At 38.9% G+C, this 13,971-nt stretch overlaps 1 protein-coding gene across 2 annotated transcripts; it reads left to right on the forward strand.

Annotated features, from left to right (window-relative positions):
* Positions 1-5,579: 5,579 nt before the first annotated feature.
* LOC128869248 (putative nuclease HARBI1) lies at positions 5,580-7,033 on the forward strand. 2 transcript variants are annotated; one of them, XM_054111782.1, is made up of 4 exons: positions 5,580-5,804; positions 5,862-6,309; positions 6,368-6,512; positions 6,612-7,033. In XM_054111782.1, exons 1-4 carry the CDS (start codon positions 5,686-5,688, stop codon positions 6,698-6,700), a joined length of 801 nt encoding a protein of 266 aa, XP_053967757.1. In that variant the 5' UTR covers positions 5,580-5,685; the 3' UTR covers positions 6,701-7,033. The 2 variants fall into 2 exon arrangements, with proteins under 2 accessions (XP_053967757.1, XP_053967758.1); XM_054111783.1 differs by having other exon boundaries at positions 5,868-6,309.
* The last annotated feature ends 6,938 nt before the right edge of the window (positions 7,034-13,971 follow it).

The raw sequence follows: 13,971 nt of genomic DNA on the forward strand, positions 1-13,971 counted from the left end.
TCAGCCCGCCTCAGGTTGTAACGGTGGCCTTGCCGTGGTATGGGGCGCTGCCATGGTCGACCGGTTATTTCCCCTTATTCCTCTTTGGGGCAGGTGACCGTACGAACCAGATGATGAAAACAAACAAAATAGAAAAATCGGATAGCGGCGAAAAACAGACGGACAAAGGGACGGGAAGGCAGACGAACGTATCTACAGCACAGGACAGACAAACGGACACACATATTAAGCGACAGGACAAACAATGGGTCATCCACGACAAACTGGAGATCGGATCTTCCTCGGAGGATGATCTCCTGGTCTCTAGCTAGGAAACAGTTGAGGGTAAAGCTGTGGGCCACAGCACGCCAACAACTATAAATAAACCGACAACATCCGCTAAAGCCATGGGGCAAAAGCACAGCGTGTCGTTCCTCCTTCAAATCACTGAAGAGAGCCTAGAACCATTGCAAAAAGTAGAAAATAAACTTCGTTTCGGCATACGGAAGGCCCAGCTGAAGATATTACGTTCTGCGAATCCGGAGGAGGAGCAGGATGAGGTCGACGGCACTAGCGAACTGCTGACTGGCATGCAATTAAATGACGCCGAACCTGGGAAAACAAACCAATAAAAATGGTTTGAAAGGTTGTCCAAATTAACCTGCAGCATTCACAGACTGCAACGGACAACCGAATCGTTCTCCTAGGGGAGGAGAACGTTAACATAGCCTTAATACAGGAACCCTGGGTGCGGAGCAACGAGGTGAAGGGGTTCTCGGGAAGAAACTACAATATGTACTATAAGCGAGCTCAAGGTAATCCTAGATCATGTATTGTAGCCAAAAAACATTTAAACATATTTTTAATCCCATCATATAGTTCACAGGATGTGACGGCCGTTGGGGTGGAAGCCTCACATCACACTTGCCTCCATCTATATGGCACATGATCGGCCAGCACCGCCCGAGAAGGCTTGAAGGAACCAGAAACAAAATCCTACTCGGATGCGACGTCAACGCGAGGCATGCGTTGTGGGAAAGCTCTGAGACAAACGACCGAGGTGAGTCACTTTATAATTTTAATATCAATACTAACTTATCGGTATGTAACAGGGGTAACACTCCCACTTTCACCTTTCCATTAAAAGGTCCTTTTCGGATCATAGTTGGATCCTCTGTGACTTGGATCTTAAGGTAGATCAACCCTTACCGTATCAAAATGCTTTAAGAACCAACTGGAAGAGGTTCAAAAATGCAGTAAAGAAGAGAATAGGAGAGATTCCTATCCCTCAAATCACTCTCACGGAAAACCTTGAGAGTAGGGTCATAACACTGGAAAAGGCATTCAGTAGGGCCTACAAAACGTCCTGCCCCATAAAATTCAGTAAAACAACGGACCCTCCTTGGTGAAGCAGTGAGCTCTTAAAACTAAGGGAAAACTCTAGATCAACGTTTAACCTCAACTACTCGTCGGGAAATTGGGAATTGTACAGAGAAAGTCGGAGACAGTACAAGAAGGCAATCAGCGCCGCCAAAACAGAGAGCTGGAGGGAATTTTGCTCGTCCATCGAACCCACCAGGGATTCTGCTAGGCTCAGCCGTGTTCTTTCCAAAGACCATTCAATGGCTTCTTGGGTCAAGAAGCCTGATGGTACTTGGACTGCTACGGCAGAAGAATCGCTAGAACTTCTGCTAAACATGCATTTTCCGGGATGCAGTGCTCACGAAAGTGGGAGGGGAAGTATTAGGCGGAGCCAATATAATCCACAGCACATTGCAAATGAAATAATTACCAAGGAGAAAGTTGCATGGGCAATCAAATCTTTTTCACCTTTTAAATCTCCGGGGCCAGATGGGATTATTCCAAAGATGTTACAGGAAATCTTGGACTGTATCCTACCATGAATAGAGGAAATTTTTAAAGCGTGTTTAAACTTAGACCGTATTCCAGATAGTTGGAAACTAGTCAAGGTCATCTTCATACCAAAAGTAGGTAGGAGGGGACATGAATCAGCGAAGCACTTCAGGCCAATAAGTCTTTCGTCTTTCCTGTTAAAACCTTTTGAAAGACTTTTGGATATTTACCTCAGAAGCTCTTTGGAAGGCTCTGGTGTATCAACTGCACAACACGCATACCTTAAAGGCAAATCTACGGAGACAGCGCTTCACGAGGTAATCCGAGCAATAGAGGGCTCTCTAGAGAGCAAACATTATACCATGGCGGCGTTCTTGGGTATAAAAGGCGCCTTCAACAATGTTAGTACAGATGCCATTCAACAGGCTTTGATAGACCTAGAGGGGGACAGTTGCATTAGTAACTGGGTCATCTCTATGCTAGAAAACAGGATAATCAAAGCTAATATGGGTAATATCAGCATAACCAAGCAGGTCCACGGGGGCACTCCACAGGGGGGAGTATTATCTCCACTTCTTTGGCTATGTGTGATCAACAAAATCTTAATAAAACTTAATAGAGGTGGGGTAAAAGTGGTGGCGTACGCTGATGATGTGGTGCTAATGGTGTCAGGACTGTGTCCCAACACAATCAGGGGATCATCCTAAGGGCGTTGGGCGAGCTTAACTCTTGGGCCACAGGATGTGGTCTAAGTTTAAGCCCGCGTAAAACAGAACTTATGCTTTTTACCACCAGATACAAGGTACCAACTTTTACCCTACCAAATATTAATGGACAAACTCTCTCACTATCACCCAGCGCAAAGTACTTAGGGGTAATTCTGGACTCCAAACTAAGCTGGAAATTAAATGTTGAAGAACGGGTAAGAAAGGCAGAAATTGCTTTATATGCCTGTAAACGTATGCTTGGAAGAAGATGGGGTCTTCAACCTAGTCATACATTATGGCTGTATAAGGCGGTTATACGACCGATTCTATGGTATGGCTCGGTAGTTTGGTGGAAAGCTGTAGGGAGAGAGTACAATACCAAATTACTCAGCAGAATACAAAGATCAGCCTGCGCAATAACGGTCGGTGCAATAAGATCTTGGCCTAGAGAGACTCTCAATGCACGGACACACGTTATTCCAATAGATCTACATATAAAGAAGACGGCAACCATGAGTGCATTTAGGATAAATAAAGCGGGTCGTTGGAAAGAAAAAACTCATGGTCACGCTAGTCTTCTGTTGCGACAAGCTCAGTGAATCTCGGTGAGGACTGACTACATCGTCCCGACGGTAACTTTCAATAGGAATTTTGCCATTCTCTTTCCATCTAAGGAAGAATGGAATAAGGGATTCTCTCTAAACAACTTCGACACCACAGTCTATACAGATGGCAGTAAAATGGATTGTGGTGTTGGAGCTGGTATATATTCTCACAGACTTGGAATTGAAAAATCTGTGCGTCTCCCTAATACCAGCAGTGTCTTCCAGGCAGAAGTACTGGCAATTGGGGAAGCTTGTAGGCTACTAAACACGGATTTCTCTTTTAAGGGCAATATAGCTATTCTTTCGGATAGCCAAGCTGCAATCCAAGCACTGGTGGAGCAAAGTAGGAATAGCCTCACCACCTTGAGTGAACACCATAAAGTAACCTTAATTTGGGTCCCGGGATACCGGAACATAGAAGGTAGGGGATCTGCCATGAATAACGTTCTTGCAAAATCGGTATTCACACCATTAGGTGCAGTCAAGAACGCAATTTCCCTAAAATACCTTCGAATCGCACATTGTAGATGGAGAGACCAGACGAAATGCAAAATCAGCAGGACGTTATGGCCCACCTACAACCTCAAGCAATCGTCGACATTGATAAACATGAAACGACGGGACGCCTGAAGACTAACGGCAGTCATAACTGGCTTCTGGTCTATCGGAGAACAAGCCGCCAAAATGGGCATCCCTCACAACACATACTGTCGTAGTTGTAAAAAACCGCAGAAAAAGGAAACAATCTTCCATTTCCTCTGTGAATGCCCTGCCTTATGAAAGGACCGAATGTTAACCCTGGGCAAACCGCTGTTCGAGAGTCTCGAGCAACTTTCTGGCATAGACGTCAACAGCCTAATTAGGTTCCTAAACCGCACAGATTGGATATAGTCTTGCTGTAAGTAACTGTTAAACAAGTTGGTAACGAGGATGTGGCAACAAAATGGTGCGGAAGCGCTAGTTGGATTCTGGATGAAACTCCACTCTAACCAACCAACCAACCAAGTTATGAGCAATTAAAAAAAAAAAAAGTTCTTATATAATTAAAAAAATCGATTGTGAGCCGAAATAAAAAAATGCCGATAAATCTTGAAAAAAAATTTTTTCGGGCAAACAAAAAACTATGTGTTTCATTATTTTGACCAGAGAGCAACATATATGAGTTACATCGAAATCGAAGAACATGTCTCGAATAGCCCGGTTGAATTGAAATGGAAAGCATCCATAGTAAAATATAGTACTTATGTATCAAACGACAATTGCACCGATCTGGAAATATGGAATCGAGGTGTGGGGCACTTCTGCAAGAAGTAATCTAAGCAAACTACCACGAGTCCAGTCTAAAATACTTCAGACAATGACTGATGCGCCTTTGTACATACCTAACGCAGATATTCATCGCGACCTTGACATTAATACTATTGATACAATTAAAGATAAATCTACCGCAGTCGGCTTAACCGTCAAACACCAACAGACCTTGAAAAATCTATGTAGTTAAATGTCAACTAATCGTTGTTGTTGTAGCAGCATAATCATTCCTCATACATATATGGGGAATGCTGCTGAGGTGACAGTCCTTGGCCGGATATTATTCCGGGTCGTTCCGGTAACGTAGAACCGACTGTCGTGGGAACGGTCAACTAATCGTAGTTGACACTGCTTGTTTGTCACTCGTTTTAAATGTTATGTATGTTATATTTCTTCTAAATAAGCTTGAGAACATTGGCGCTTCAATATCACTGTCATTCCATTTCATTGTAAATTATATTACTTATTGTCTAACTACAGGCGCAATACTTTAAGGTGCAATACTTATTAAGGTTTTATTTTGGGTATAAGTCGAAAAAATTACGAATTTCTGTAATACAATTTTATATTTATTATTCTAAAGTAATATATTCATGATTCTTGAAAGGTATGTATGCAGGTATGTATGGATATGTATATTATTTGTCGGATCGTAAAATAGGAATCAGACGCTGTATCAAGTTTTACTTATTTAAGAATTTTCGGAATATAAAACAATAAGCATTAAAACAAAAATTTAAGAATAGTTTACAAAGAAAAAGGTTGGACTTGTCTTTTGTACTGGTTGCGTCGAAATATCAGAATTTATAATATACCTTGCGACATACATGTAGTATGTATACATATATAAGGGTGATTCTCCACGTAGCGCAGAATTCCATGTCCCAGACAAGAAACAAAAAAAATTGAACTTTCTTCAAAAGTGCAGTTTAAGGTGCCAAAACGTCGCGGTGAAGCCTATGCCCAGCATCACTTATTAAATAAGAACCAATATTTTAGTGAAGTATAGTAATCACCCCTATTATGGTTGTCAACGTAAATGTCAACGTCAATTATTTGTCAACATCACTTCGTATCAACATCACGTCAATGCAGAATGGGTATTTACTAAAACATTGTATTGATGTTGACGTGTTATCGATAATTTGACAGAAATAAATACGATCTTTGCATTTTATCCGTTACCTTTTGCTTTTGTGTGGTTTTTTATTTAAAATTTATGCTCAAAAATGTTTTTCCTGATAGATTCTGGTGATAGTTCAAGTGATGAAGAGAAAAAACAAAGATTGCGGTTAGAAAGAAAAGGAATAAAACAAAGATCCAACATTTTTAATTTGCCAGATACAAAGTACGTACAATAATGCGCACTCTTAAAATGTGTTAAGTACTGCATATATTTCATTAGTTTTAGATTTGTAGATTACTTTCGAATAAGTAAGCCAGCATTTAAATTTATCCTGGAGAAAACAGAGCCGTCTATGAAAATTGGGAAACGATCAACATTCATCAGTAACCAATTAAAATTAGCAACAACATTGCGTTTTTTGGCGCAAGGACCTTACCAACTAAGCGTTGGAAATGATTTCAATTTGGCCTTATCACAACCCATCGTCTGCGCAATATTGGCTGAAACTCTTGAAGTATTGGAGAGAAAAATTTGCCCAATGTTCATAAATTTCGAAATGTCTGAACAAGAAAAAACTGAAGCAAAACAGCATTTTTTTGTGAAAACGGGATTTCCTGGCGTGATTGGCTACGTAGATGGGACACATATAAAAGTTTCGGCACCTAATAAGGCAGAGCAAGGTCTTTATTTCAACCGAAAGGGATTTTTCAGCTTAAATGCAATGATTGTATGAAAGAAGTTTGCCTTAAGCGTATTTAATTAGGTTTTAACAAAATTGCTTTCAGACTTGTGATCATAAAATGAGAATGCGTTATTTTGATGCGAGATATACAGTTTCGTCTCATGACTCCCTTATCTGGAATATAAGTTCTGCCAAACGGGTTTTATGTGAACGTTACAATGCTGGTGAGCGCAACTCTTGGCTATTAGGTAAAAAAAAATTAGATCACAAGTTTAAGTTTCAGTAAAAAAATTATTTACAAGTGAGGCCGGCTAACCTTTGGGACCATATTTAATGACACTTTATAGGTCCGTTTCGGAAGGAAGTGCTGTGGCAATTTTCAACACTAAACATGCTAAAACAAGGAACCTTATTGAAAGAACAATTGGAGTGCTGAAAACCCGATTCCGTTGTTTACTTGGTGCTCGTCAGCTTCATTATAAGCCTGAAAAAGCAACTCAAATCGCAAACGTGTTTGCTGCCTTGCATAACGTTTGTATAAAATATAACATCGTAGTATCAAATGATGCACCTTCGCCCACTGAGAATTTCCATGATATGTTTGATGGTGATATATCCGACAACTCAAAAAACATTGACGCTTCGCAGATTCGTCAACAAATAAAAGAAAGTTTTTTGTAAAGATTTTCAAACTTATGTCCATTACTTCATATATGTACATAAAGCTGTAGTTTTATTAAAAAAATATAAAAGTATTTTGCAGATAACATAAAACACAAAACATTTCAATTATTTATAAAAAGAGTTTGACAAACTTTATCTTGAACTTCTTCAAAATTTGTATCTAATACATTTTGATTTTCATCTTGCAGCACTACAACTTGCGCGACTGCAACTTGTTGAAATTCAACTTGCTCAACTTGGCTATTTGATACACCCTGCGGCATTCCTTTGGGATATAACTGTTTTCCAAATTGAAGAACGTTAGCAACCTGTTCTTCTAATGGGATTAGTGTGAGTTGTTTAAAACTCCCCCCTCCAGTTGCTATGGACTCTGCCTTGTTGTGAACCATTCTTCGCTTAACCTTGCACTTAAGATCTCTCCATACCTTGAAATTAAATAAGTTGAAAAAAGTTTCCTAAAACCAATGAGCTTTATACCTTTTGCCAACCGTCGCCATCTCTTAATGGTGGCCCTAGAGCATTTAACTTTGTTGCTATATCTTGCTATTGCTCTTTAAAATTAATAAGTACTGCCCACCTATTAAAACCTTCGGCAAGGGTAGGATTTTTTTATAATTGTTACTGACATTTTGGTATTGTGCAAGGTAGTAGAATTGAGAATTATAAAACACTTATTAAAAAAGAATGCTTCTTTGGATGATATTCCTTGTCCCCAGTTTTTTACGTCACGCCTATCAATAACATTGGATTATTTACATAAAAATAAAATGCCAAATTAGTTTTACTCTAGTAAAAGCAACATTTAACTTAGCTAACTTGATCCCCTAAGGCAGAAATTAATCTCTTGATTGAATTTTTTGGTTTTTATACCTTGGAAGTAACAAACTTCTATTGGGAATAACAGAATCGTCACGGTGAAGCCTCCATATATTTTCCAATAAAATTAATAAATATTTATAATTAATCTTAAATAATATGGAGTACTATTAATCTAGTGAATATGAATGGCCTCAACATGAAAAAATTTTTAAATCGCCGATAATTTGTTTAAAAAATCAGTATTAAATGTGCTTCACGGTGAAGCCTCTGCGTATGGTGAAGCCTTTTTGTATTAAACCGTGTGCTTTATTCAAATAGTTACACGTGCAAGTTTAGTGAATTTGTGAAGCCACTTGAAGCGCTATTTGATATTTATAATGATTTATAAACAGAGTATGACTTAAAAAAATATTCCCATTACAAAATCCTTCTAACTTTTCTTGTGGAACCGATTGACATTCATAGTTTTGAAAAAAGTGTAATTTTTTTATAATTTGTTTAAACAATTACTGTTAAACAATTAATAATTTAAAAACACAAAAGGGTAAGTCTTATTTAATTCTATGCATATTTCATTCTTGACCGGTAACCTTGAAGATTACGTACTGATTTTTATTTAGTTGCAAAAAAAAAAAACAATAATAATATGAACCGAATTCTGCGCTACGCGGAGAATCACCCATAAGTATATGCGGAAGGAAGCAAGTTTTTGGTAATAGTGTGATTTTTTACCAATTCCGTTATATTTCAACAGAACCGTATCTTGATGAATTTCGCAAAAATATCTTTTTCTCGAGACATCAGATCGATGGAGATTTAATCTTAACATATAAAAACGTGGGTGTGGTGTATATCCTGTAATATTAGTTTTAGATCTAAATAATGTGAGAGGAGCAATACGTGTACTATACAAAGTTTCGACGAATTTTCTTAAGTCGTTATTAAGAAACAAGCTTATTTTCCGCCTTTTTTCTAATATTCTGCTTTCGTCGTTTTCTTTTTTTGAATTCAATACTTGTACCAAATCCAAATAATTTTGTTTGCTTTATAACAGATATATAATTTATTTTCATTTTTTGAAAATTGCCGTTTATTAGGACATTTGCGTTATTGACCGATTTTGCACAAATCTTTTAAACTGTGAATTTGCGTTTGAATATTTTTAGATGCATGAAATTGAGCGATGTACCCCTTAAAAAAGCTATCGATGGTCGGTGCATCGATGTATTTATTCGAATGTCAGTTTTAATTGTTAAGACTTCTCTTCTTACGCTTCTTACTTCCACTCGCATTCAATGTAACCTTTTCGTACAGTGATTATAGCACATTCATTTTCCTTGGGCTAACTTTTCTTAACTGCCATACTTTAGCCTTGCTGAATATTAGCAACTTCTTTTTCCGAACTTTTAGCTTCTGCTTCCATTTGATTTATCAAAACACTAAGCGGAACGTTTTCTTCGCCGTCATATTAGTGGTTGGCAAAGTTTAAAATATTTGTCCAACACTTCGCTATAATTTCTTATCCCAGCTAATTTCAAACAGTATCCAAAAATATAAGAGTTCCTCCCAACTAACTTTTTTCATTAACCCTGTCAGGCTTTGCTCTTTGACCCTGAAATAATAAAATCGCTAAAAATCCTATTAATTAGTGAACAATATCAATTGAAAGCGATGCAAAAGTAAAAAAACAAAACTGACCGTAACGCGTGTTTAAATGAGCACGTACCTAGTGAAAATCGTCTACACTAAGGCGGTTTTACATAAAAAATACACATCTAATAGCTGAAGCTATTATAGGTTTCAATATTGGCTTACGGATACCAGCAAACGTTTTCTATTAAATTTTCTGATAGGAAATAAAAGGAAAACATTATTTAGGTTGTAGATTCATCATATTTGGTTCAGTATTAAAGAAATCAATGTTCGTGCTTCCAACCGTTCTGATGGTGGTGGTGGTGTTGTTGGAGAAGGTGGCTAAGTGACACAGCCCAGACCCAATTAGTTCAAAATATGCTATTTTAATACAACCACTGCTTTTTATTAGTCGAACCATCTTGATTTGAATGATGAATCCTTTCAAGTTAACCATCGAGAATTCCCCCAGAATTGGATATCGTAGAGTACCCAGTCTTGGTCACTCACACAAATAGTCAAAGACTGTTTTCTTAGATACTTCTTGATGGCAGCTTCTACATCTATCGTTATACGGCCACGACATCTTTCTGGCATGGTCTGCCAAGGGCTAGTTTCCCGTTATTGTTGACGTAATTCCCAAGATGTCTGCTTGTGGCTTTCTTAACAGCTCGTCCTTTCTGGATTTGTTGAAATTGGGTCAAGTTTAGTTTTTTTGCAGGTATCCGTGTTAGTCCATCAACGACCTGCTTCTGGAATAGATCTCTCTTTTGCGCATTACTGCGGGACAGCTTATTTCTATTGCTTTGGATTCGTTATAGATGGCACCTGTCGTGCCAGTTCATAAGCAGTAAACATTCTTCTAATTTCCTTTCATGTGCGCGCTAAAGCATTAAGTTCGTTTTTGCATTGTTTGAGAATTTTTGATTTGGTTATACGTGATTCTAAAGCTAATATGGTTGCTTGACTATCTGAAAAAATATTCCTGATAGTTGTTGTGTCACCTGCAACCATCCTTTGTCCCGTTTGGGACGTTTGGAGGCCTTTCGAATACACACCTGCACCAACGCCGCAATCCATCTTGGATCCCTCAGTGTATTAGTTCTTTTCACTTTTACTACTGAATTCAAATCCCATTTCTTTCACGAGGAGAAATCTTCCTTAAACTCTAATCTAAAGCCTAGGGTAACGGTTGCTAGTAAGCCTTAGGCTGTCTAAAATCACACTATGACCAAACATTCTAGCATTCCAAAAAACCACCTTCTTTAGGCATTGTTGCCATTCCCAAGGCAGCCGGTTCAACGTTACCGGAATCACTCGTGTTTTTCCCGACCAAGGGTTGCCGCCCCAGTAAACTAGCCCCGTCTAGTGAACCATATATCACTCCCCTCTATCGTCACAGAAGCAATTCCATGCAGCAATGGACTTAATTAATGTCTGAGTGCTGCACTTGCTAGTTGTTCCGAAAAAAAGGCGATTGCAGCAGCTCGCCAGACATTACAATTGGTAACGCTGGTCTAATAAATAGCATAACCCGACGACTAGTTGACGATCCCAGGGATCCCTACATGACGGATCCCAATTCGAAAACTGGTCATCCAACACAAGCGGCCCAAATGAGTTGAGCATCTGAAGACCTGCAACTTCACCACTGGTGCGAGTATGCTCTGGTCCACCGCAAAGTCCTTGTCGAACCCGACGCAGCACAACAATAAGGTGGCTATTACCTTTAACGGTTACATTTCGCCGAACCCAAGGAAATGCACGAGCTATTTTAGCCGGCAATTTTTATTGTATTCTCCGGCCGACAGATCCAAACGTCGTGCTACAAGACGGTCACACAAACTAACGAACAACAGTGCGCCACTTACTTTCCCTTGTGATGAGGCTCAGAAGGCCATCAACCAAACCAAATCATCAAAAGCCATTGGCTCTGACGGACTTAACAGGCTGCTGCTGAAAAAGCTGGGTCCATTGGAAGTAGGGTACCTCACAAAAGTTTTCAGTCTGGCCTTGGCCACTCTCATTATTTCTGACAAGTGGAAAGCAGGGAGAATGGTCTCACTACTGAAACCTGGGAAACCCGTCAATTTTTGCTGCCGATAACTCTCCTTTCCCCAGTAGTGAAGACACTTGAAACCCTCATACTCTCACTCTACATGAAACACCTGGTCCAGCTCCACAGCAGCTTGGCTTCCGACGTGTGCACAGTACCACCACAGCACTCACCGTCATAAATACCCAGATAAGCCGCGGGCTTAACCAAACCGGCAAGCGCAACTATGACACGAGCGCAAATAGCCGAATCAGTCGAGTAACGAGTTTCGAGTCACGTGCAGGGTAGCTGGCGAAAAAATATAAAAACTTTGTAACAACTCATCACTACATATTATAAAACAAAGTCGCTTTTTCTGTCCCTATGTCCCCTTGAATGCTTAAATCTTTAAAACTACGCAACGGATTTTGATGCGGTTTTTGTTTAACGATAGATTGATTGAAGAGGAAGGTTTATATCAGTATAATGTGAAGAAATATATAAAGGGGGCGTGGCAATCGGTCAAAATGTGGCAAAAAACATAAATTTTTTGTTTTCACGGCCATAAATCATAAACGAATCAACCAAATAAAATGAAACTTTCTTGAAGTTTAACTTTGAAATATTTACTTTCGTTCTGCATCAAAAAAAATAATTGATTTATTTGTTATTTAACCAAAATTGTTTAAACAAAAGCAGCTCTTTTTCCAAAAAAAGCTGTTTGTGTGTTTGTTCGCTGTCAAACGAATGAAGCAACAGGCGTTGAGCGATAATCTCACCACACCTCATTAATGTTTAATTACATCGTATGGTGACGTATGTATGTATGTATTTACGAATCGCTCGATTGTGATTCATCCCAACAACAGCGAATGCTTTTCTCTGAGAATGTTACTTCATATTGTAAAAGGTCCGACATCCTTTGCTCATCTAAGAACTTTACAAGGTGTTGTTTACAATACTTATCAAGCAGCATGTAAAGCTATGGGGCTCTGGGAAGACGATTCTCACTGGGAAAATACATTATCAGAAGCAGCTGTTTGTAGTTCAGCTACATCATTAAGATATTTATTTGCCGTCATAGTAGTGTTTTGTCAAGTAACTGATTCTGTTAGTCTATGGAATAAATTTCAAGAAAATATGGCCAGTGATATTCTGATTCGGCGACGGCAAGAGTTAAACTCTGTTGATGTACAATATGACCAAAACATATTTGACGAAGAATTATTTAAATTAAACAAAATAGTGCAATTATTTCGGGTAAAACGATCAAGGATTTTGGGCTGCCGATGCCAGCTAATACTACTAACTCTGATTTAACTAACAGTGCCGAATACACAAGAGAAACATCATACGATCAAACGAGACTTTTACAAAATATAGCTCAAGATGAGCCACGATTAAACCTCGATCAGAAAAAAGTTTTCACTGCATTACAATCAACAATTGATAACAATGAAGGGAAATTGTTTTTCCTTGATGCCCCAGGAGGCACAAGAAAAACATTTTTAATCAATCTGCTTTTTAAAAAAGTGAGATCTACCGAAAAAATTGCGTTAGCTGTTGCGTCATCCGGCATTGCCGCTACTCTTTTGGAAGGGGGCCGAACCGCACACTCTACATTCAAGCTCCCGCTGAAAATCGCCACCGATGATGATAACAGCGTCTGTAGTGTTTCTAAACAGAGCAATACAGGAAAATTTATGCGTGACTGCTCATTAATAGTCTGGGACGAAGCTACCATGTCAAACAAGACGTCTGTGGAAGCACTGGATAGGACAATGCGCGATTTGCGCAACAAAAATTCACCTATGGGTGGATGTACAATTCTGTTCTCAGGAGATTTCCGTCAAATCCTACCAGTTGTGACTCGAGAAACACGTGCTGACGAAATAAATGCTTCGCTAAAAAGATCCCACCTTTGGTCGCATGTCAATAAATTAGAGCTTAAAACTAATATGAGGGTTTCGTCATCTTCACGTGAGAACAGGCTATTTCCACATATGCTGCTAAAAGTTGGCAATGGAGAATTAACACAAAGTGAGGGAAGGATTAACCTAGAAAACCTTTGTGTTTTGATAGACAACATCCAAGAGTTAGTCAACAATGTCTATCCTGACATTGATAACATAAGTTATAAGACAATATCTTGGTTTAAAGAATGAGCTATTCTGTCACCAACTAACGCACAAGTAGATAAAGTAAATAACTTGATTATTTCAAAGATTGATGCACCGACGAAAATACACTACTCGGTCGATACTGTTCTCGATTTGGAAGAAGCTGTTCATTTTCCTACAGAATTTTTAAATTCTTTGAACCCGTCGGGACTCCCTCCTCACAAAATGGGGCTGAAAATAGGTTGCCCTGTTATTTTATTAAGAAACCTAAATCCACCTAAACTTTGCAATGACACGCGTTTGCTGAAAAAAATCACTGAAAACTTTCATAATAGAGTGCACAATACTCACAGGATGTGGTTCCGGAGAAGATGTATTGAATCCCCGAATCCCTCTGATACCATCGGATCTACCATT

Source organism: Anastrepha ludens, chromosome X (genome assembly GCF_028408465.1).
Source record: "Anastrepha ludens isolate Willacy chromosome X, idAnaLude1.1, whole genome shotgun sequence".
NCBI lineage: Eukaryota > Metazoa > Arthropoda > Insecta > Diptera > Tephritidae > Anastrepha > Anastrepha ludens.

Excerpts from the sequence above, each read along its gene's own strand:
- LOC128869248 (XM_054111782.1), top strand. The coding sequence starts at position 5,686 with ATGTTTTTCCTGATAGATTCTGGTGATAGTTCAAGTGATGAAGAGAAA. Across the intron at positions 5,805-5,861 it reads TTTAATTTGCCAGATACAAA|TTTTAGATTTGTAGATTACT; the intron begins GTACGTACAATA and ends ATATTTCATTAG. Across the intron at positions 6,513-6,611 it reads GCGCAACTCTTGGCTATTAG|GTCCGTTTCGGAAGGAAGTG; the intron begins GTAAAAAAAAAT and ends GACACTTTATAG.